Here is a 24,903-nt window from a genome sequence, read left to right as displayed (position 1 = left end):
TGAGTTCTTTGTATATCCTAGAAATTAACACCCTGTCTGAGGTGTGGATGGCAAAGATTCTGTCCAGTTCTCTTGGTTCTCTCTTCACACTCTGGATTGTTTCCTTTGTGTGAAGAAGCTTTTTAGTTTGATGCCATCCCATTTATTGATTTTTAATTTTACATCTTGCACTTTAGGAGTCTTGTTAATTTTACTTCTTGCACTTTAGGAGTGCTGTTGACAAAGTTAATTCCTAAGCAGACATGTTGGAGTGTTGGGCCTACATTTTCTTCTAGTAGGTCTAGGGTTTCTGGTCTAATACCTAGGTCTTTGCTCCATTTTGAGTTGAATTTAGTGTAGGGTGAGAGATAGGGGTTAAATTTCATTCTACTACATATGGATTTCCAGTTTTTCCAGCACTATTTGTTGAAGAGACTATCTTGTTTCCAATGTATGTTTTTGGTGCCTTTGTCTAGTATAACTGTATTTATATGGGTTTGTCTCTGTTTTATATTCTATTCCATTGGTCTTTATGCCTCTATAATGGCAATATCATGGTGTTTTTGGTACTGTAGCTCTATAGCATAATTTAAGGTCTGGTATTGAGATGCCTCTTGCTTTGCTTTTCTCACTAAGGATTGCTTTGGCTATTCTGGGAGTCTTGTTTTTCCAAATGAATTTTATGACTGCTTTTTCTATTTCTATGAAGAACCTCATTGGAATTTTAGTAGGAATTGCATTAAACCTATTCAGCACTTTTGGTAGCATAGCCATTTTGACAATATTAATTCTGCCTATTCGAGAACATGGGAGATCTTTCCATCTTCTTAGGTCTTCTTCAATTTCTTTCTTTAGTCTTCTATAGTTTTCATTATTGAGGTTTTTCATCTCTTTTTTTCAGATCGATTCCCAAGTTGTTTTTTTTTTTTTTTAACGATATCATGAATGGAGTAGTTTTCCTAATTTTTCTTTCAGCTGATTATATAGTGTATAGGAACACAATTGATTTGTGTTAATTAAAATTACACAAATGGTATGCCTTTACGCCATGTACAAACAGAGAAACAACATGTATCCATTTGTTTACAATAAAAAAAAATTCTGAACAAAAAAAACAAAACAAAACAAAACAAAAAAATATTTGTTAATTTTGTATCCTGCTACTTTGCTGAATTCATTTATGAGTTCTAGAAGTTTTCTGGTGGAGTTTTTTCAGTCTTCTAAGTGTTGGATCATGTCATTGGCATTAATTTTTTTTTTTTTCCTAATTGCTCTGGAAAGAGTTTCAAGGATTAGGTTGAATAGGAGTGGTAGAAGAGGGCATCCCTGTCTTGTTCCAGTTTACAGAAGAAATGCTTTCAGGTTTTCTCCATTTATAATTATGTTGGCCTTGGGTTTGTCAGATATAGCTTTTGCAATGTTTAGGTATGTTCCTTCTATTTCTAGTATCTCTGTATTTTATCAAATGCTTTTTCTGCATCTATTGAGATAATCATGTGATTCTTGTCTTTAAGTCTATTGGTGTGATGAATTATGTTTATTGATTTCTATATATTGAATCAACCTTGCATTGCTGGGATGAATCCCATTTGATCATGGTGCATATCTTTTTAATATGTTTTTGTGTGCTATTTGCCAGTATTTTATTGAGGATTTTTGCATCTATATCTTCAGGTGGCAGGCTACAACTTAATGGATTGCATATGTTATGTAAATCAGAGCCAGTTACACAGTCTATAAATCTAAACTTTCACAACATAAAGAAAATGTTTAAGTCCATGTTCTTCCTCTAGAAAAACAATTAAACATTCAAACACATGATTGTTTATCCCACTTTAAAACTGTATTCTAGATTTACCAACCACTTTCATAATCTGTCCTAAAGTTGAAGATCTTGTCATGGAATTCTTTGTATCTTTTGTGAAACAAATTTAAACTCTTTTTTATTCTTCTTTTTGACCTAATGTGGTTCATGTAGCCATTTTACTAGTATGCGTGTTTGTAAGTATGTAAATGTGTATATACATATATATGTATATGTATGTTTTTAAATTGCTTAAAATGTTTTTTTGAGTTTCCAATGCATTTTAAACTTTTCTTTTTTTAGTTTTACATTATAGTAAAATGTATTTTGACATTATTATACCAACATGGAATATATCTTGTTCTAATAAGACCCTGGTACCTCTCTCTCTCCCATTCCCTCCCCCTGCCCTGCTCCCTTCCCTTTGTTGATCTTTCTGCCATTTACCCATAATTTTTTTTAATTAATTTCTTGTGGATGTATATGATGGTGAGATTCACTTTGGTATATTCATATATGTACATAGGAAAATTATGTCAGATTTATTCCACTGTCTTTACTTTTCCCCTCCCCCTCCCTTTCCTTCATCCTAATGCATTTTACATAATCTTTTGGTGATCATTTGCAATTTGCCTTTGAAATCATTCCATATTTCTTTAAGTGGAATAGATCAGTTTGTTGATATCTTACACTAATTGGAGTAGCAACAAGGCTATCTCATGATTCTTTTTTATACATTTTTTATTATAATTTGGCAATTTATATATATATTTCTAGGGTACAAAGTGATTTTGTCACTTATGAATACAATGTGGAATAATTAATTCCAGCTAGTTGACATGTGCATCATATCAGATACTTCAGTTTTTTGTGGTGAGCATTATATTAAGAACATTATAAATTTGAATTCAATTCTACAAGTTGTTTACATTGGCTTAATGCCATCTGTATATTCATACTAAAATTAGTTGACCAGTCAACATTCTCCTCATTGACATAGAAATTTTGTTGTTTGACATAGATATTTTATTACAGTTATACGATCAGGGCTGATAGTCCAAATATTTATCAATTAGTTTGGTACAGGCCAGACTAGTCAAAATGGTCTCTGGAGACTCCTTTCTATTCTAAGCAGCACCTATCATATACTGGATAATGAGGAGATCCTGTTTCGTGAATAGGGAGGAGGCAGAGAGCTCTTTGGAGACTAAGAATAGTGGTAATGTAGCAAGGGGAAAGGAAGTGCTTCCCTGTTTATGAGGCAGCATGGCACACCAATGCCTACCAATGCTCCAAGTCTAATGCATGAGGCAAACATATGAACACAATGAGAAAAACTTGCCACACAGTTGGCAACTGTGAGGTCTGTCACATTTTCCTTATGTAAGGTACACTGAATCACACAAATATTTGGGAAATTGCTATCTCACCATACCTACTTCTTACTGTCATATTATGTAGTATATCACCAGTTACATCCTGATGCCAAGCCAAGGAGTGACTGTAGTGATCAGTTGGTAAGAATGGGGACTGGCTGAGGCCACACACACCAAGGCCACACACACCAAGGCACCATTGTAGCCCATCATGTGCTTGTTCATAAGAGGTAGACTCCACATTTGCTTACATTTCAGACCTGGAAAATAGAGCAGGGGCTGTTGACTACGAGCTCTCCTCAATCAACACAGCTAAGTGGTTTCTATTTCCTTAACTTAACCTAGGCTTTAACTTCAGAAGTTCTGTCTCCTGGGAACTTTGAAAGTGAGATTTACAAGTGATGGATATAAGCAGTTTTTGAAGGTGACTACTTTAGGGTCATTGCTTCTGGGATTACTTTGCAAAACAGGACCACTGGGAAATAGAAAGTTGCTAAAAATATATATTGGTATTTCTTTAGTCCTGGAAGCTCACTCATGTGCTGGACAGGATTTGAAGTGATTAGTGTAGTATGGAGTCTGGTTTTGTTCCAAAAGATATGTTTATATCTTTTTAGTTTGAAGATTCCTATAATCTTAAATGTTGCTCAGAAATGCTCAGAATTTCTTAGTAGTTCAGTTTTGTTCTGGGGTACATAACTGAAGGTGTAACGTGAACTATCTTTTGGTCAGCCCAGTTTTAGGAAGGTAGAGCAGTTAAATGGAGCTCATTCATTCAACAAATATTTATTAAATGCTTACCACATGCCAAGCACTCCTCTTGGTGCTGGGAAGACAGCAGTAAGTAAAACAGCTGCTGCTGGTTAGAACTTACATTTACTTTAAAATGTCAAGTACTATCAAATGGAAAGGAAGGTCTCCTCAGAGAGATGAGTATGTGTGTGTTAGGTGGGAAGTAGGATTTTGTGTTTTTCTTCTGTTCTCAAACTGTTACCTACCTTGATGTTTTATTTCTAGTGAAGAGCTCCCATCCCTCATTAGTAGGATTTTTCACTTATGTTCTCTGAGCTGGCAAGATTCTTGAGGGATTAAAGATCTTATAAATTATTAAATGTATTACAGCCTTCCACTTTGCTTTTCAGGAAGTGATCTCCACAATGGAATCATAGGATTCAGTGAGGAGTCCCAGCATGGACTTGAACTGGGGGAAGGAGCTGATAGGAGAAGACTGCATCTTGTTGTCACAAGGCAGCCAAACAGGTGTTCATGTGTGTGTGTGTGTGTGTGTGTGTGTGTGTGTGTGTGTGTGTGTGTGTGTGTTCATACACTGTTTAATTGGGATTCACACCATAGTGGAGACAGGATGAAACATTGATAGTAGGCTGCATGGAATAGGTTGTGTCAGTGTGGAGACACTGTAGTCCTTTGATCTGGGATTTAACACATTTAGTTCATGATCATAATGTAGAACTGCCTCAAATGTTTTGTACTTCAGAAAGTACTTCACAGATATCAGATTATGTAGGTCATTACTTCATCATGTTTACTATTCTCTGAGTACTCCACATACCATTAGACTCGGAGGGACGCTTGGAGTACCAACATTTTCTTTGCATTTAATAACATATAGTAACATCTTTGAATTCTCATCCATGAATGTATTTGGTATGTACATATCACATACATTTTCCTTTTTGCACCTAAATGTTCTGCGAAAATGTAGGTCATCTTTTGCCCTTTATTGTAATAAGAGCCATTTTTAGCAGTAGTGTTGTTCCACAGAAAAATTCTTGTTAAAAGATAAGTGAGCAGTGTATACTTAAGTCAGGGGTTCTCTTTAATTTTTGTTTTCACATTTCTGTTACATTATAGGCAGAAAAATATTGGCTTTCATATTCCTGATATAGAATAGTTCCACAAATGCTTATTCATTCACTAAATAGAGTGTAGTTGAAGAATACTGTGTAGACCTTGAGCTTTAACCTTTCTGTCATGGGGAGAACTTGTCGTTTTCAGCATTATCAGTGATGATGAACTGGATGCCACACTCTGTCTGTGGGTTCGCTTTGTTCACAGGGCCTTTGAAGATGTCCAGGTCTTTTGGCGAGTTACACTTAATAAAACAGCCACTGTTCTCCAGAAAGAAGGGGTGAACCTGATGGATGAACTTCTCTCTGTGTCAGGGACCACAACCTGTACAGCCGGTCAAACACAATGCTTTATCAGCCTCGAACTCAAGCCAGGGAAGGTAAGAAATGATGAAGCACAATGTGGTCAACTTTTTTTTTTTTTTTTTTAAATATTTTTAGTTGTAGGTGAACACAGTACCTTTATTTATTTATTTGTATGTGGTGCTGAGGATGCAACCCAGTGTCTCACATGTTGATCAAGTGCTCTACCACTGAACTACAGCCCCAGCTCCCACAATATGGTCAACTTGTAATGTTTCTTTAAAAGTAATCATTTTAAAACCATTTTATGGAAACTCAAGCATATTGTTTACGTGGAGATTCTTTGTGGAGATTCTTACCTAGTTATAATGTCAAAATTCTTTGGCTGGGGGACTGGGGTTGTAGTTCAGTGGTTGAGCACTTGCCTAGCATGTATGAGGCACTGGGTTCAATTCTCAGCACCACACAAAATTGAATAAATAAAATAAAGGTATTTGTGTCACCCTACAACTAAAAACATTAAATAAAAAAAATTGTTTTACTGGACCACAGATTTTAGACTGAAAATTTACTACATTTTGAATTTTTGTAAATAAGCTTGTCAGTGTTTTTTTGCAAAAAAAATTTTTTTTTTTTTTTTTTTTTTTGTCCTCTGGCCCAGTTACTCATTGTGTAAACAATTCTTGAGTCATTTTCAACAAGATTAGTATCTCTGATTACTCTAACTGTTGCGAATTCATCCTTTGATTTCAACTCACTTTGCCCTTTGCCTGATGATTTATTGTATGGCTCTATATTACAATGTATGAGAGAACGATTAACTTAGAAAGCATGCTCTTAACCCATGGAATCTGCTTAAAATAAGCAGAATGTTTAAACATTTCTCAAAATTAAAAAAAAAAAATTTAGTAAGATATTGTATCCTTATTACATTGGTTTTCTGCTTCTGGGCAGTTCCGATCCCAGAAAAATTAATTTTTATACTAGTCTGGACAAAAGATCACCCTGGAGTATGTCTGACTTAACTAGGAAAGAAATCTGCTAGTAGTTACACATGGAATTTGTTTTTATGAGCTCTCCAATCATGTCTAGGAGTCTCGAGAGGTCCAGGTATGATCTGTGAGTCTTGTTTTTCCAGTAGACTCAAGGAATATTGTTTGAATAGAATATTTCTTTTTTGACGGGAAGATACCTTTTGCCTCTGGTCTAATTATATGTAGGCACCAACTGTACACTGCCCAATTTTAGATAGTTCTTTACTTAGATTATAATATATTCTTTTTGACTGCAAGTGGTTGTACATAATGTTCTAATCATCATCACAATGAAAAGGAATATTTTACTGGAAAATAAAAGCAAGACACTTTATGTAATATGCTGAAATCTTCAGTTGAAAGGAACCATTGAGAATTTAAGCTCGTTTGGTCATTAGGGAATAATAGCTCTTGAACATGGTTATACATACTTTCCTAGTGCTTCATTTTATGGTATTTGCTAAATTTGGCTTCTCAAAAGTGGAACAAGTACAGATATTTCTGTATTTCGATATTTACTGACAGTTGATCAGAAAGTGTAGAGAATGATATGTGCCATAAGAAAGCTAAACACATTTCTTCAAGTAGCAAAATGAAATTAATGGTATTTATTGTGTGACTAAGATGTGACTTATTCTTGAATAGCATGAAGGATTTGTGGTATTATTTCACAACATAATGGTTATCAAAATGATCCCAAAATGATCACAGTGGCACACACCTGTAATCCCAGTGGCTCAGGAGGCTGAGACAGGAGGATCAGAAGTTCAAGGCCAGCCTCAGCAACTCAGCAAAGCCCTAAGCAACTTCACAAGACCTGTCTCAAAATAAAATTTAAAATGCTGGGGATGTGGATCAGTGATAAAGCACCCCTGGGTTCAATTCCCAGTACAAAAAAATTTCGCAAATAATAAATAAGGTCCATGCTGATAGATAAAAATGATACCAAAATAGACAATTACCTGAGTAGTTAAAACCACATTGGTTTAGCTTTTTGGAGTCATGCCAGAAAGCTCATAATATTGCTAAGGTTTTTAGATTATATGTAAGAGTGAATAAATAGTAAAGATAGGTGACTGACAGATTCAGGCTTTAGAAAATAAATTATTTGAGACTGTTGAGAAAGTACAAAGGTAGAACATGAGCAAGGAACAGTCAGTAAATATATTTAGACTAATTTGATATTGAGTTTGTGAGATTTTGAAATCCATGTGGAATTATAGAATTTACTATTATCAATATTTGGACATATGCATTTGAAGCTCATTAAAAAGAAGAGATATCAAAGTAAAAGCTCACAAAGTTGAAACCCTTTTGTCCCCCACCCCCAGTGTAATTCAACACCAAACCCTGCCTTGGTCTCTTCCTGGCACCTTCAACTGAGGCAACTGCTGTCCTGAGTTTGACTTTGTTATTTTTTTTTGTTTTAATTTTTTGTATAAATATCGATTAACGACATATATTTGAACAAAAAGATATTGGAACTTTATCCTTTAATATTTATTTATGCATCTGCATATATATGTGTCATTTTAAAACTTAATATTTTCACTCAGCATGTTTTGAGATCCATCTATGTTGCAAAATACTGAACTAGATCATTTCTTTCATTCTTTATATCTCTATAATATTATGTTGTATAAATATATTTTATTCGTCCTTTTGCTCATTTACTAATCAAGCTGTCTCTAGATGCTGGTTTTCTGGTAAGAAGCTCACTTAAAGTAAATGTATTTTTTCCAACTCTATGCCCTTTAATTTTATTTTTAATTATAATTATTTGCATATATCAATTGCACAAAATAATGGATTTCTTTGTAAAATTTTCACACATGCATATAACTTGCTTTGATGTTTCCTTATTACCTTCTCTTTTTCTTTTTTTTTTTTTTTTTTTTTGTGGTGCTGGGGATTGAACCCAGGGCCTTGTGCATGTGAGGCAAGCACTCTACCAACTGAGCTATATTCCTAGCCCTCCTTATTACCTTCTCTTAACCCTCAAAAGTAAATGTGTTTTTAAAGAAAGATCAAAAATCTAATTTCTGTGATAATCTAACAAGAATTTTATTTTCAATTATACATTCATTTCCATTATGATCTATACATATTATAACATTTCTTGATGTTAGAACTACCCAATAATATAAATAAATTAGCAGTGGTTGTATATATTTTTCTCTTGTCGTTGTCAGATACCTCAAGTTGAAATGTATTTTTTTGTGGAACTATATGAAGTAACTGCTGGAGCAGCAATAAATAACAGTGCCAGATTTGCACCGATTAAAGTCTTCCAAAGTGATGAACCTCGAAGCCTTGTGTATTTTTCTGTGGGTTCTCGACTGGCAGTAGCTCAGAAGAAGTCCACGTTAGTCAGTTTGCAGGTGGAAAGAGATTCTGGGACAGGACTGACGATGTCCGTTAACTTTAGTACTCAGGTAAGCATGCAGCATGTAGTCACACATGTTAAGGGTGTCTTCTTTAACTGTAACAAGTGTAGTAATGAAAGAGACAATAATTGATATATTATTTTCTGAGGTTACATTCATAATTTACATTTTATTTATAACACTAAGCTTTATTCTTGCAACAGGTCAGTTTTTCTCTCATCAGTGACAGGTTTAAAACCTGTTTTAAAATGATAAACATATTTTTCTTTCCTTTTGACAGAGTTAATTACATAATCCAAAGTCTCTGGCATAAATCTGTTCTATTAAATCTCGTGAGAGTTAATTTTTTTTTCTCAGAATGTAACTATGTAAAATCAGAAAAAGTAAGGGTCTTGCTATTTCTTATTTCTGAACTAGTTGAAAATTTCCTTCTTCAGAACCTCAACCACTGGTTGTAATTTGGGTTTCTTCAAATATATGAATTCGTGAGGCCTCACTGCCATGTTTTCACATCCATCCTACCAGGTGGTGTCAGGTAAAAGGCAGGGAACAAATGGGTATCAAGAGGCTCACAAAAGCAATGCTACATAACACCAAGTGACCAGATCCAGTTGGTGCAAAAAATGCCATATGCCTTTTGAGCATTACTTTTTACTTTAACAGCAAAACTCTTATATAGTTAAGATAAAAATATGTACCTTGTCTATTTGAAGCGTGATTGTGGGATTAGAATTTGTCCCTTAACCCTCTCTTTTTTCCCCCTCTTGACTCCTGTAGCCCCAGGAAAACTACAGTTGAAAACTGTCATTCTGGACAGTGCTGTTATTTATGCCATATAAGGATCCAAAACTCAGTGCCTCTAGACCTCAAGATTACAAAGTTTTATTAGAATTTTTGTGTACTATGTGCTATTAGGTGATACAACTCTTCTGTGTTCAAACAACTGTTCTGTGCATAAAATACAACATGTGTATGACCAGTGAGCTGCACTCAAGCTTGGGAGGCACTGCCTAGTGATGTAGGTAGTAAGCTGTCCTGCAAGCTCACCAGACAGAGAAAGTTATCTTTGACGCAGACCAAAACTCAGCTTGCAAAAAGACAACATTCTGTTACATGAGACCCTAGAAATAAACTCTATTCTACCTACCTTGAGGTGATATAAACACAGACAGAAGTATTTTGATTTATTGTGGGAAGATTTTAGTATTTTTGCGTATTTAAGATAGGAAGAAAAATGAGAGGGGAAAAAAAAAGCATGTGCTTCATTCTTACTTTTCTCCATGACATATATATCACTGTATGCTCACTACTTGGGAAAGTGGGGGAGTCAGGGGTGGAGTTGAAGAGCAACTGATAAAGAGATTTGGGGTACTTTAAACCAGTTGATACTGGTGATACATACAGATGATAGGAGAATTGAAGTCGCCAAATGAAGAATCTGAATGCCAACATCTCTATCATATTTCTTTACACTTTTTCTAGATTTGTCATAAGTGGCTTTTGGCAAAACACATGTTGTTGCTAATATGTAACCCATAAAGGACGTTTATGGGATAATATATATCATGAATTTCTAGGTTTTCCTACTATTATGATTAGCTTTGTGTGTTCATTTGGTTGGCCCTGAAGATGCTAATATATTTTATTAAACTTTACTCTTGTGTTTCTACGAGGGTATTGTTGGATAAGATTTACATTGAAATCAGTAGACAGAGTGAAAAAGATTGCCCTCCTAATGTGAATGAGCCTTGTCCTATCATATGAAGGCCTGCACAGAACAAAAAGGCTCAATCGAGTAAAGAGTAATTCTTCCTGCCTAATAATCTTTGAATTGGAACACAGTTTTTCTTCCTGTCACAGTCATATTGAAACACTGGCTTTTCCTGAGTCTCAAGCCTGTTGAACTCTGGCTTGTGACTACACCATTGGCTTTCTTAGCTCTCAGACCTTCAGACTTGGGCTATAACTAAACCATCAACTTTCACTGGTCTCCAGATTTTCATATCACCCTGAAGATCTTGGGATTCCTTTATCACCATAACTGCATAAGTATTTCTTATAATTCTCTCTCAACATATATCTATAGAAACACCCCCTATTAATTCTGACAAATATAAATACTACCTTGCAATTATAAACTTAGTAAAGAGTATTCATGGCATGTCATACTAATGCCATTTCAACAAACACAAATGAAAGCAAAAAATGGAAACTGAAAAGTTTTCTCGGAATGGAGGGAGGATGGAGTCAATGTAACTTTCCTGGTAAGTACAACTAAAGACCATCAACATTACTTATAAATAACATGAGAAGACTCTGAAAGCTGGAGAGGAGAAAGTGGAGGAGCTACAGAGCTAGGAACCCAAGTGTTAAAACAGTTGTGGGTTCCCAGGGTTTTCTTTTTGCCTTGAATCCCAGACTTTGAGCTAATGATAACGGCGTACAGAAACACTAATGGAAGGAGATTTTTAAAGCCCCCACAAAAGTCTTCTCTCTCTAATCAAAGGAACAGAAAAAAATTCCGCCTAGCAAGATAGAAACTTTTAGGAAAAAAGTGTTTTGTACTCCAGACAAACACCCCAGATAAAAACTGTTTCCACATCTACCCACATCAGCAAAGAATGGATGGGGAGTCTAGATTTCTACCTTGCCAGAGGCCTCAGGCTCACTGTTGGCATAGTATTCAAGAGACCTAGTGGAAAGTCAGTTCTTTTGCCATTGCCTAGTAGAAGTAAAATGGGACCCAGTTCCTACATGTTGTTGGGCAGTACCCTGGGGAGGCAGTAGTAAGGTACTCATGCCCTTTTCAGCCAGGGCAATATCAGTTGAGGACTAGTTTGGAGTCAAACTCCCACCTTCACTTAGCTGTAATGATGAATCTCCTTTTGTCTCTCAAGTATCAACAGAGAACAAGTGGGAAAATTAGGCTTCTACTTTTACATATCAGTAATAAAGTGCATCTTCCCACCCTCTGCCAGAACAATGTTAAAAGAAACCAACTAAAACAGAAGGTTTAAATAATATTCAGAGTCCTATAAAATAATATGCAAAATGTCCATGTTTCATTTATCAATCATTTGTCATATCAAGATCAGGAAAGACCTAAAATGGAACGAAAAACAAAAGGGTTAACAGGTGCCTTAATAAGATGACAGAAGTAGAAGTATGTGACATTATAATGGAACCATCATAAAAATGCTTCAGTTAAGCTAACCCCCACTAAGGGAGGGCAAAGAGAAGAATGGAAATTCAGTAGAAAAGTGAAAGGGGAATGAAGGGAAGGGAAGAGGGATAGGAAAAAGAAAGACACAGGAGTTAATTTGGCATAGTTTTCCTATGTACTCAGATATATCAGAGTGAATCTCACTATTATGTACATCCACAAGGATGGGGTCCTAATTACAGTAAGATATAATCCATGCTTGTATAACTTTACCAAAATGGATTCTACTGTCATGGGTGACTAAAAGGAACTAATAAAAATGCTTCAATTAGCAGATGTAAACATTATTGAAATAAATGAGAAAAGTAAAACATTTCAATAAGGAAATAAGAAGTCTTAGCAAATAAATATTAGACAAAGAAGAGCAAATAGAAATTTTAACAGTGAAAAATACAATAAATGAAACTGAATAGATAGGCTCAGCAATAGAAAGAAGGGGACAAAGGAAAGAATCAATGATCTTGAAGATATAATAATAGAAATTAATTTAAACAGCAAAAAGAAAATAGATTGGCAAAAATAAAAGGAACTTTGGGGATCATTGCAATAGTAACGAAAGATCTAGCATTGTGTCATTAGAGTCCTGAAAGAAATCAGGAATGAAAAATACTCGAAAGAATAATGAATGAAAAATTTCCAAAAGATTTTAATATATAGATTCAAGAAGAAGCTGAGAAAACTCCAAGTAAGAAATATTAAACATCTGAAAATTACATAGAGAAATATTGAGAGAGGAAAAACATATGAATATCTATAAGACAAAAACAATTTGAACAGCAACAGATTTCTTGCTGGGAATTATGGGACCCAGGCAAAAGTGGTACAACATTTTTCAAGTGCTGAAGTAAAAGAACCATCAGCCCTGAATTCTATATTAAGGGAAAATATCCTTCACAGATAAAGGAGAATGTAAGGCATTATCAAAGGAAAGAAAAAACAGTAATTGGTTGCTTACAGACCTATTCTGAAAGAATAGCTAAGCTAAAGTTTTCTAAATGGAAAGGGAATGATAAAAAGAAATAACCTGAAAACACAAGGTAGGAAGACATAGTAAGCAAAAATAGAAAAAAAAAAAAAAAAAAGTGAAGAGACATTGTATGAGAGAAGATGTATACATGATTAATAAGCACATAAAAAGATATTCAAAATCATTAGCTCTTGTCGAAATGCCTGTTGAAACCACAATGATGTATACCTGTCTGAAGAGCAAAAATTAAATCAGCAGTCATACGAAATGTTGAAAGGATTCAAAGATACTATCTCAGATTCAGGTATTCATTGCTCATGGGAATATAAAATGGTACCCCTACTCTGGAAGATAGTCTGTTGATTTCTTAAAGAACTAAACATGAATTACCATATGAACCAGCAATTGCACTCCTGGGATATTTATTCCAGAGAAATGATAACTTATGTTCACACAAAACCCTCCACATCAATGTTTATAGCAGCTTATTCATAATAGCAAAAAACTAAAAACAAGGCAGATTTTTTTTAAATGGGCGAATGGTTAAAATGTAGTATGTCCATGCCCTGGATCACTACTCAGTAATAATAAAAAATAAACTATTGATACACATGACAACTAGAGTCATCTCCACATGATCATGCTAAGTGAAAAAAAAAATTCCCCAATTATATACTCTATGATACCCTTTATATAATATTCCTAAAATTATAAAATAATAGAAATGGGGTTCAGTGGTTTCCAGAAATGAAAGAGGAGGTGGATAGGGGGAGGTGAGTGTAGAATAAAAGTCAACATGAAGGATTCTCAAAAAAAAAAAAGTTTTGGCCAGGTGAGGTAGCACATACCTAGTGACTGGTGGCTGAGTCAGGAGGATCACAAGTTCAAAGCCAGCTGTAGCAACTAAGCAAGGCCCTATTTCAAAATAAAAATAAAAAGAACTGGGAATGTGGCTCAGTGGTTAAGTCCCCCTGGGTTCAATCCCTGGTACCAAAAAGAAAAGGAAAAAAAAGTTTTTTATCTTGACTGTATTGATGTCAGTACCCTGGTCATGATTTATATTATAGTCATGCAAATGCCACCAATAAAAGATCCTAAGTAAAAGTTGCAGGAAATCTTTTTATTACTCTTATAACTGCATGTAAATCTACAATTATTGCAAAATAACAAGTATGATTTTCAAAAATCGGAAATAATAATTTTACCTCTTTAGTGTCATTTTCCTGTTGCTTCATCACCCCTGCCTTTCTTTCTTTCTGAGTTCTGGGTATATTTCTACAAGATAAGGCTGTGTAATTCTATTTTCCAAGAACTAGCAAAGATGAGAAAACAATTATTAACCAAGTTACTATTTCATTACGATGATAATGATTTTCACTTTACTTTGGAGAGATTAATGAAATTAGAATAGTAACTGTAACATTCATATCCTTTATTGGATCAGCAATCCCATGTATATTAATACCATAGTCAGCATAAATTCCCCAATATTGAAGTCTTGGTGATGTAAAGTTAAGGAATTTTTTGTCCTCATTACTTGAAATAATGAAAAGGTCACCCATTCTAGTTATGTTTCAATTAAATAGACCTATAATTAAGCCAAATTTGAAAACAGATTCTAGATGCTTTTCATTTATATATTTGTGCAGTACTCAGAGCACAGAAGCTCAAGGAAGATTGTGATCTTACTTCTTATTCTTACATTGCCTGTTTATTCAAAGACGGATTCTATATTGACTTACCAATAGGATACTGCTGATTGTCTTTGTGCCACATTTTTATAAACATAAGAAAATATCGATTTTCTCATTTCCTTTAAATATTTGAATTATGAAACAAATCCTACCAGAAAGTGGTGGACAGAATGTACATATGCAGTTCATACTAATCAAACACTACCACCTCTGTGAGAAATCCAGCTTTATCAGGAATTTAAAACCAGGTGCCATGAACCCCTCTCTGATACCATCTTACTTTTTTCTTGACTCTCCTCATCTTACAGATAACCTCTATTCTGAATTTCATGTTTAATTATTCCCTTGCTTTCATTTGTAGTTTTAACCAACTACCATATGTTGTTTGGGTCTACCTGTTTAAGAAGTTATGTAAAGGAAATTCTTACAATTGTGTTGTTCTGAGGTGTCCTTATTTTATTCAACAATAGGTCTGTTAAATACACGTCCGATGTGTTCTAATTTTTGTTATATAGTATTCCAATGCATATATTAATGTACCCACTTAAAAGTGTATGCATTAAAATATGAAACCAATAAGCTTTTGAATAGTTTCCTTCAGTGAGGTTTTGCATGCTCTTCCCCTTTGGATTTCTGAATCACCGTACTTTCCTGCCCTTTACCCCTACTTCACTGGGAGCTCCTTCCTGATGTCAGTGCAGGTCTTCCTGGCCTATGCGTATTGGGGTCTACCCAGACTCACTTTCTAGGATAGATCATGCATACCTGTTTCTTTAAGTTTCTCCTGTAAACTGATGACTCCCAAATTTTTATCACTGTCTTCCCTTATCTAGACTCATGTATCTGACTGTTCATTCTTGACATCTTCACTTGATTGTCTGAGGCCTCCCAGACCTAGCATGTGTTATGAATGACTCTTGATATCTCCTTAAACAATAGTTCCCCTAGCTTTCCACCGTTCATCCAGTTACTTATTCATCAAAGCCAACCACTGGACTTTATCCATAAATTCTTCTTTTCCTTTCACCCAAAATTGAATTCATCATAAAGTCCTCTTAACTCCACATTCATAAATACATTTCCAGTCTGAGTACTTCAATTCTTTCCACTCCTATGCCCTTAAATCAAGCTACCACTGTTTCTTGTATGAACTATTGCAAAAACTTATCCCTTCTTCCCGCCTCTGTGCTTATCTCCTGCTAATAGCCTAATATAAACAATAGCCAGTACACTCATGAAAATATTGAGTAAAGTGGGTCACTCTCTTGTATTTTCCTCTCATGTTTCCATTCATGTGCCCATTCCAACTGACCCTTCCACCTCTCTTATGTCAGCTGCCAGTCACATTAGCTATTTCTCTAATATACTAAGATGGTTCTCACTTCAGGGACTTTGTGATTGCTCTTCTCTCTGCCTAGAATATTTCTCTTGAGATCTAGAATATTTGTGCTGAGATCATCATGTAACCCATTTTACTTCACTGTGGTATCTTTAAATATCATCTCAAGTGCTTCCATAACCAGCATTATCTAGAACTGTGCCCTTACAATCACCTTGCCTTGCCTTACTTTGTCTTATTTTTCATTATAAAGTACCATGTATTAATAGTTAATTAATTCCATAACCCTTGAGTTGTCTGTAATCTCTGCTAGAACAGTAGATTCTTAGGAGTGATCTGTCCTTTAATTCTGCATTTATAGTATACCACCATGGGCTGTACGAGGAATTTCATAGTTGTTGGCTCAGTTGTAAATAAATGTGAATTCCTCTTGTTCTTTCTTAACTAAGTATTCATGCTTCACTTCCTGAATACTTTTTAAAAACCAAACTGAAAATATCAGAGGTATATGCATTCAGGACCTTACTTATAGCCCATTTCTGTGTAAGAGACCAGTTCTTCCTTCTTCTTCCTTCCCTCTGCCTCGTCCTTATCCTCCCTACTTTACCCCCCACCACCTACAAAGAATTCCAGGTAGGAATGAAAATGTAAATATTCCTTCTTTTCCTTCATACTTAATGTTTTCCAGCCTGTGTAAGCTAAAACATGACTTGTAGTGTGTTTATCCTGGGAAAAATTTATGAGGAAAAAGTAACATTTCTTTTCTAGTTCTCTTTCTTTATCTCTTCATTCAAAAGAACCTATCTTTCCAAACTTCATCACTGTCTGATGTGTCTTTCTCTCCAATGTATCTAATTAAATTAGACAACATATAAAAGCCCCATATTTTTGTGGCACTTTTGTTATTGCCAATTAGTTTACTTAACAAAAATAGAATTTTTTAAGAAATAAGAATTTGTTTAGGGCAAGTTCAGAGACATAGTCTCACTTGTGTTGTTGTTTCATTTGCAGGAGTTGAAGAGTGCTGAAACAATTGGTCATACGCTCCTATCTCCTGCTGTTTCTGGAAAGGATTTTGTGAGAATTGAAGGCACTTTGGTTTTTGAACCTGGCCAAAACAAGACCATGTTGGATGTCATCCTAACACCAGAGACAGGGTCTTCAAGTCCATTTCCTAAACGCTTTCAGATTGTGCTTTTGGATCCAAAAGGCAGTGCCAGAGTTGATAAAGCTTATGGCATTGCCAACATCACTCTTGTCTCTGATGCGAAGTCACAGGCAATTTGGGGCCTTGCAGATCAGCTACACCAGCCCCTTGATGAAGACATTCTTAACAGAGTACTCCACAACATCAACATGAATGTAGCCACAGAGAACACCGATGAACAACTCAGTGCAGTGGTACATCTAATAGAAAAGGTAGGAAAACCTTGCAAATGGAAACACTTGGTTTAATAAAACTTCACAGATTAGAACACCCAAACAAAAGTCACATTGTGTTATAATATCCCATACCATGGAATTGTGATAATGCTGACTTCTAAATGTAAGAGTGGAATTCATCACACCTGAGGCTGGGCTGTTGTTTGGATATGAAAGATGTCTGTTTAATACCTTCAGTGTTCAACTTGGGGAATGATGCATAATCTTGTGCAGCAGAAAGGACCATCCAAAGTCTGAAAAGGTGGAGCAGATGCTAGAAGCTTCAGGCTCTTTTTGATTATCCGGAAACTGTTCAGTTGTCTTTGGCATTTGATCCTCTGTTTTTTGCATTCATAAAAAGAGGACTTGGAGTAGATTATCATCATTAGTGCTTTCAATTATTCTCTGCTTGTTCTCTGTTCCTCTTGGTCACTGAAAACTTTCACAGAAAAGGAAAAAACTACTAGATGGCCAGATAATTTCAGGCATTCAGTTTGACTTGGACTTGGACCAACCAGGTTTTGTTTTAAACCCATTTATTTATTTATACTTCTGCAAATGATGGACTTAAATGGAGATTAAAGAACTTAATGACATACATGAAAACAGATAACTGAAAAAAGTTAGTACTTTAGGAAAATATGAGAATGTATGAGGGGGATTCTTATCAAGATATTTCATGGTAACACATTTACACATAAGTATAAAAAGTTTTATACTTTTTATTCATACATATGAACTTATTAATACTATATTTCTAACATGGAGACCTTTAAATATTTAAAATTTTTACAGTGGGGTTTTAGAATATTATGCCTATTCTACTTTCTATGATATTTGTTAAAATATAAGGCTCAAAATATTAAAAAAGAAAATTATTATGTATATAGGTAAGAAGAGGAGGCAGCTTGTAAAGCAGAGAAGTGGCTGCTGTTCACACAAAGAACATTCTAGAGATAAGATTTCACTCCAGAAAATAATGTTACTTAAATTTTCTAATGACAAAAATGGCATGGGATGGTGGCAAGTTGATTTTGGCCAAGGCAAGGGAAAGCATGCATAAGAACATTTTGGGGAAGAGCAGATAACTTCGTATCAAATATTTTGGAGAAGATAAACATTCTGCTGCTTTTTTTCTCAGTAAGTTATGTAAGACGGTTGTATGGGTCAAGAATCAACACTGATTTCAGTAGTTGTTATCAAATAAAACATCTTGTTTTGTTTTGATTATTTGTGTGCTTTACCTGAATAAACTTTTAATTTCCTTTTAATACATATAAAAGTTTGGGTAGCTCTGAAATTCTTGGGGTATAACCTTTAAAGCTTGTTGTGGGTCAATACCTAATGGGTGTTGTGTTCAAGCAGAGCAAATGGGTGGGGAATGTTTGTTCAAATACAGTGTATGGCAGGAATGCTTATTTCAATATTACTTATTGTAATAACAAAATTGCAAAAAATAATTCCCATTGAGGGGGGCCTGGTTAAATAAATTCTGGTGTATTGATGAAATACGGCCATGTACCATACAGAAACATTTTGGTCATTAATGGATCACATGTACAATGGTGTCCCCATATGATAATGGAGCTGAAAAATTCCTATCTCTTAGTATTTGCTATAGCTTTTCTATGTTTACATATACAGATACTACCATGTGTCACCTACAGTATTAAGTATAGTAACATGCTATACAGATTTGTAGCTGGGGAGCAGAAGGCTAAACCATATATCCTACATGTGTAGAGGTTAAACCAGGTGATGTTCACAAGATGGTAGAATTGCCCATAATGCCTTTCCTGGATCATATTCCCCTTGTTTGGCATGACTGTATGCCTCCAAATAAATATTTTATGTTTAGACATAGTTATATAATAAGACTAAAAGAATAATGAAATAAAGCACTGAAAATGTAGATAATCACACATAGATAAGTTTGTGAAATTTAGCAAATAAAAATAAAGGATGCCCAGTTAAGTTTGAATTTTAGATAAACAACAACTAAATTTTGAGCATTAAATACATCATAAAATACTTGGGACATGCTTATAGCAACAAGTTATTATTTGCTCATCTGAAATTCAAAGAGTCAGTTATATTTCATCTAGGAACCTTTCATATATACCATATCACAGATACCATTGTATCTGTTGGGCTAGATAGAACTTTGTTCCATAAAATCTTGTATTGTAGGTGAAACTGTTTAGTATTTATGTTTCTAAGTTCTTTGAAACAGAACCCACTCTACATAATGTTTCTTTGTGCTAAGATCTCAATAAATCTTAAGATCACACGAACTAGAAGTGTTAACTTATTTATGTTCGGATGATACAAATATTGTCCTAAAAAGAGTAATAGCCTTAAATGGTTAATACAAAGACTTTCTGGATAAAATCCAGCAGTGGGTTTGGGCATATTTTTGCTGTGGCATGTTATTCTGACCTCTTGATTTTCCTAAGCATGGTATAATAAAAATAATTTTAAAAACTCTCAGTTGCCTTAATAACAACATCAGTCTTAAAACCCTGCTGGATTTGATATTACAATTTTTAATTTTATCAATTGGCTACTGAAGATTAGTAAAACATGAGTCAGGAGGTCTAATTTCACGTTCTGGAACACTTGAAAGAGCCCAGGAACAATTTGTTTTGTGGAAGTTTGATAAACCATCCCCCATTTCCAAAGGTTGCTCTTTCATTTTTTCACCCTGACAGATTTTTAATTTTTTCCCATGGTTGTTTCAGATCTTCTGCTTGTTTTGTAAGCTAATTTCCATAATTTGGGTGTCTCTCTTGTTGCTGTTTATGTAAAATGGACTTAAAAAGTCAGACTATTTTTATCATGTTTAATATTATGCATTTTATGCCTGAATTATTTTGTATGTATTATTATTTATTTTATTTTATAATGGTACTAACTGATTTAGATTCTAATCTATATTTTACTGACTGATTGTGTATTTTATATTTGCAATAATTTTTAAAATTATTATATTTGTTCTAATTTGTTGTACATGACAGCAGAATGCATTTATACATTTTGATAGATCGTACATACATGGAGTGTAACCTCTCAATAATTTTAACTACACGTCTGTGAGCTGAGTCTATCTGTGTTACTTTTCAACAAGCATGTGGCGGATGTTGGGAGTCAGTGCAGGTGGCTGTCAGGAACACCTCCTGGGTTTGGCCAGTCACCAACCCTGTGCCCTGGCCACGTTAGTTATGCTTTTTCTGCCTCAGTTTCTTTCCCAGGAAACAAAAGGAAGATTAAAGTAGGACTTTCCTTAGAGGATTCTTGTGAAGCTTAGAGAAGTTAACATAAAGTCCTGAGAACCACAAGGTGCCCACACTAACCAAGTTATAGAAATGGCCTTTTTATTTTATTTTGTATGCTATACTAAAAGAAATGATTTCCCTTGAACACAGATAAAAGTTTGAAAAGCTCTAGATATTGTGGACCATAACTTTTACTTTTTAAAATCATGAACCTGTGGCTCTGCTGGCTTTTGGCGTTTCATTTTCAGAAATGCCTGATGTCAAGATTGAATTTTTGTTTCTCTGTTACTATTTTTTTCTGATTTCTAGTATTTTTTTAATATTTAAAAAAATCACCCAGATATATCTGGTGTTGTTTGTTTTCCTAATTTCCTCTGATTGAAATCATCTCTGCACTTTTAGACCAGAGTGTCTCTTTAGCTTATTAAGAAACTGTGGTGTTTTTTCTTCTATCTGCTCTTTCATTTGCTTAGTCTGAGGGATTTGTCCTACTTGTCTGTTGTTTTCTTTGAGTTCTTGGAGTGTTTCTTGAGCTTATTTTCCATTTGTTATAACCAGCTTGCTTGTTTCAATATCTAGCCGGTTGTTCTTTTATCTTCGTTTGCGATTTCCTCATTGTTAAATTGTTATTCTGCTACTTTTATCCTATTTCCCCTGTGAATTATTCTCCATTCTTCCTTCCTATCTTTGAGATGGCCACTCTACATTCAGATCTTAAGCTTGGAATGTTACTAACTCACAAAGTTATAAAAAATTATGGAGAACTTCCTCATGAGTTCATCTAGCAGGAAAAATAGATGTCATTTCAAGGTTAACATGTTTATATGCATGTTGCAAAGAGTGATAATGTGTGTTGGCAGGTGGGGCATAATGTAGGCTGTAGAGAAAGTGATGACTTGGAGTTTGAAGAATTAATAGAGACTTATCAGATATATTAAAACAATGATATAAGTCAATGGCTTCACACCCTTGCTTAGGTATTCAGTTGAGATGTGATCTCTGTCATTCTGGCAAGGAAAAACCACAAAGGTGATTTTTTTTTATTCTCCTTATTCCTCACATAATGAAAAAGCCAGTTTTCTAAAGTAGGAAGGGTCATACTTTCTAAAAAAGACAAGCATGCCAGGTGGTCTTGAATACTATTGAAAATAATTTCCTCATTTGATGTTTAGAAATTTAATGACAAATGGTGGCTTCTGTTCATTGAAAAACAGACAAAACTAATCTTACTTCCATTATAAACAAATATTTTTCAGGTGTTTATTTCCTTATATTGCCAGTCAAAAGAATGTAAGTCCTTGGGGTTGGTGTAAAAATGGGACTAGTTTTAATTCATCATTGTTTAGTTAAGTGATCCATGTGACCATTTGGGCTTTTAAAGATTAAAAAGAAAATATTTTGGCTATTATGTCTTTTTTAAAATAAATGGTTATTTTCACATTTTACAGTGCGAATTGGATGTATCTAAAATAAAATTTTGGTACCAATTGCTCTTATATTCTTCATAGGTTCATGTTTGTTAACATTAACAACTGTTAATAAAGAACATATGTAATACCTAGATGACATTTAAGAAGTTTATTTTTGACTATATATTTTCATACTTGAATTTTTTCCAGATAACTGTTGAAGGAAATAATCAAGTTTTCAGTATCAAAAGCAGAACTCTTTTCTATGAGATTCTTTGTGCTCTTGTTAATCCAAAGCGCAAGGACACAAGAGGATTCAGCTATTTTGCTGAAGTGACTGAGGATTTTGCTTTTTCTCTGCTGGCTGATGTTACCTGTGGCTCTCCAGGTGAAAAGTAAGTATCTTCTAATACATCAGTAGTACCTTACATGCATTTCTTCACTGTTCACCAAGCAACATGTGATGCAAATTGACATTGGCATGATGTAACTCAGAATTATTTGGCTAATGCAGTGTATCTGTTGGACAAATTAAGCTAATTGAAAAAAACATAACAGCTGAATGAAGAAAAATGAATGAGTACTGTTAGCAATATATTCTTATTTCAAATGTATTTAAAAAGTTGTAAAAAGCCATGTTGCCTACTTTTATGTATTTAATGAATAAAAGATACACTCTGAATAGGATAAAAAAAGAAGCCGATTCCAAACTTCAGGAGTGTTTTCATGAGCTACTACTTGTGCTTCCCAAAGGTATACTTGTGAGACAGCTCTAAGAGTATTGTTGAACTTCAGTCTGGAGTGTTATGGCAGGAAGCTAGCCAGAAGAGAAGGAAAAAATAAAATATGGTGCATGTTTATTGTTAATTATATGAATAATTTTATGGTCATATGTTAATTTTTTCAGGCACTGTGGTATAAATCACAAGGTAAATTAGATCATTGTAGTTCAGAGACCTAAAAATGTTTTATTTCTGTTTGACAACATAAAAGTGGCTGATAACAGAACATGACTGGAAATTGAAATGCCTCTCAATTTTCACAGAGGAAATAAGACCTTGAACTATACTGCAGAGGTATAGTAACAAAAAGAGCATGGCACTGGCACCAAAACAGGCATGAAGACCAATGGAATAGAATAGAAGACACAGAGACAAATTGACATAAATATAGTTTTCTGATACTAGTCAAAGGTGCCAAAACATATCCTGTAGAAAAGATAGCCTTTTTAAACAAATAGTGCTATAAAAACTGGAAATCCATATTTAGAAGAATGAAACTGGGCTCTCATTTCTCACTATGCACAAAAATCAACTCAAAGAACTAGAAATTAGACCAGAACCCCTGTACCTGCTAGAAGAAACTGTAAATGTAGTTCCAATACTCCAGCCTGTTGGCACAGGAACCAACTTCCTTAGCAAGACTCCTAAAGTACAAGAAATAAAATTTTAAAAAATCAGTAAGTGAGATGGTATCAAATTAAAAAGCTTATGCATATAAAGGAAATAATTAAGAGTCTGAAGAGAGAGCTTACAGAATGGAAGATCTTTCCCACCTGCTCCTCAGTGCATTAAATCCATAATATGTGAAGAACTCAAAAAACTTAACACCAAAAACCCCAATAATCCAACCAACAAATGGGCAAAAGAACTAAACAGACACTTCTCAAAAGAAGAAATACAAATGGTCAACAAATAAATGAAAAAAAAGGTTCAACATCTCTAGCAGTCAGGGAAATGCAAATCAAAACTACACTGAGATTTCATCTCACTCGAGTCAGAATAGCAATTATCCAGAATAAAGTGTAAGTGTTGACAAGGATGTGGGGAAAAAGATACACTCATGCATTTCTGGTGGAACTGCAAATTGGTACAACTACTCTGGAAAACAGTATGGAGAGTCCTTGAACAACTAAGAATGGAACCACCATATGACTCAGCTTTCCTAAGTATATATCCAAAAGATTTAAAATCAGCATATTATAGTGATGCAGCCACATTGATGTTAATAGGAGCACAATTCACAGTAGTCAAGTTATGGAACCAAACTAGTTAACTTTCAGTAGATGAATGAATAAAGAAAAGGTGGTGTATGTACACAATGGAATGGTATATATACACAATTGTGTATATACACAAAATACTCTGCCATAGAGAAGAATGAAATTATGGCATTTGCTGGTAAACGGATGAAACTGGATACTATCATGCTAAGTATAAACCAGACTCAGAAAGATAAGAGTTGAATGTTTTTCTCTGATATGAGGAAGCTAATCAAAAATAAGGGAGGAGGGCTAAAAAATTAAAAAGAAAGGGAGAGAGAGAAAGGGAAAAGGGGAGAGAGAAATAAAAAAATACAGGAAACATCAATAAAGTAGATGAAGGGCATTGAGAAGGAAGAAGAAGGGATGGGAAAAGGGAAGAAGAGTGGAATGAATGGACAGAGGTTTTGTATGAGCCTAGCATGGGTATGACATGTGTGGTTCCTGGCACTGAGTGCAGGAATGGATTGAAAAGAGACTGGAGAAGTGGAGGCTGCAGGGGTGGGGAGTGCTGGGGACTGAATTGGAGTAGGTTTTTTTCCATGCTTTTGAGATTATGTCAGGGTGTATCCTGGTGTTGTATGTGACCAAAAATTATTAAAAAAAAACAATTAACATTATTTAATGAGTGTTATCTGTTTAAGACTGGGTTTATGTAAAACTTTTATCAATTTTATTATTCTCAATGAATGCTCTCTTCAGTGTTTATTACGCTGTAATTTAGAGACTTTGAAGACTACATTTAAAAACTCATAATAATTTAAATCATTTCCTAATTTTTT

At 34.5% G+C, this 24,903-nt stretch overlaps 1 protein-coding gene across 1 annotated transcript in view; it reads left to right on the top strand.

Annotated features, from left to right (window-relative positions):
- Positions 1-24,903, top strand: part of ADGRV1 (adhesion G protein-coupled receptor V1) — a gene marked incomplete at its 5' end in the record, with an annotated part of 585,014 nt that overhangs the window by 254,707 nt on the left and 305,404 nt on the right. Inside the window, 5 exon segments of the mRNA XM_079143469.1 lie at positions 4,302-4,419; positions 5,236-5,407; positions 8,557-8,799; positions 16,986-17,393; positions 22,291-22,475. Of these exon segments, the coding sequence (XP_078999595.1) occupies positions 4,302-4,419; positions 5,236-5,407; positions 8,557-8,799; positions 16,986-17,393; positions 22,291-22,475 (1,126 nt within the window).

The sequence above is a fragment of the Sciurus vulgaris genome (genome assembly GCF_902686455.1).
Source record: "Sciurus vulgaris genome assembly, chromosome: 6".
Classification (NCBI taxonomy): Eukaryota; Metazoa; Chordata; class Mammalia; order Rodentia; family Sciuridae; genus Sciurus; species Sciurus vulgaris.
The sequence above is the reverse complement of the archived record's forward strand: the minus strand, read 5'-3'. Positions and strand labels throughout refer to the sequence as shown.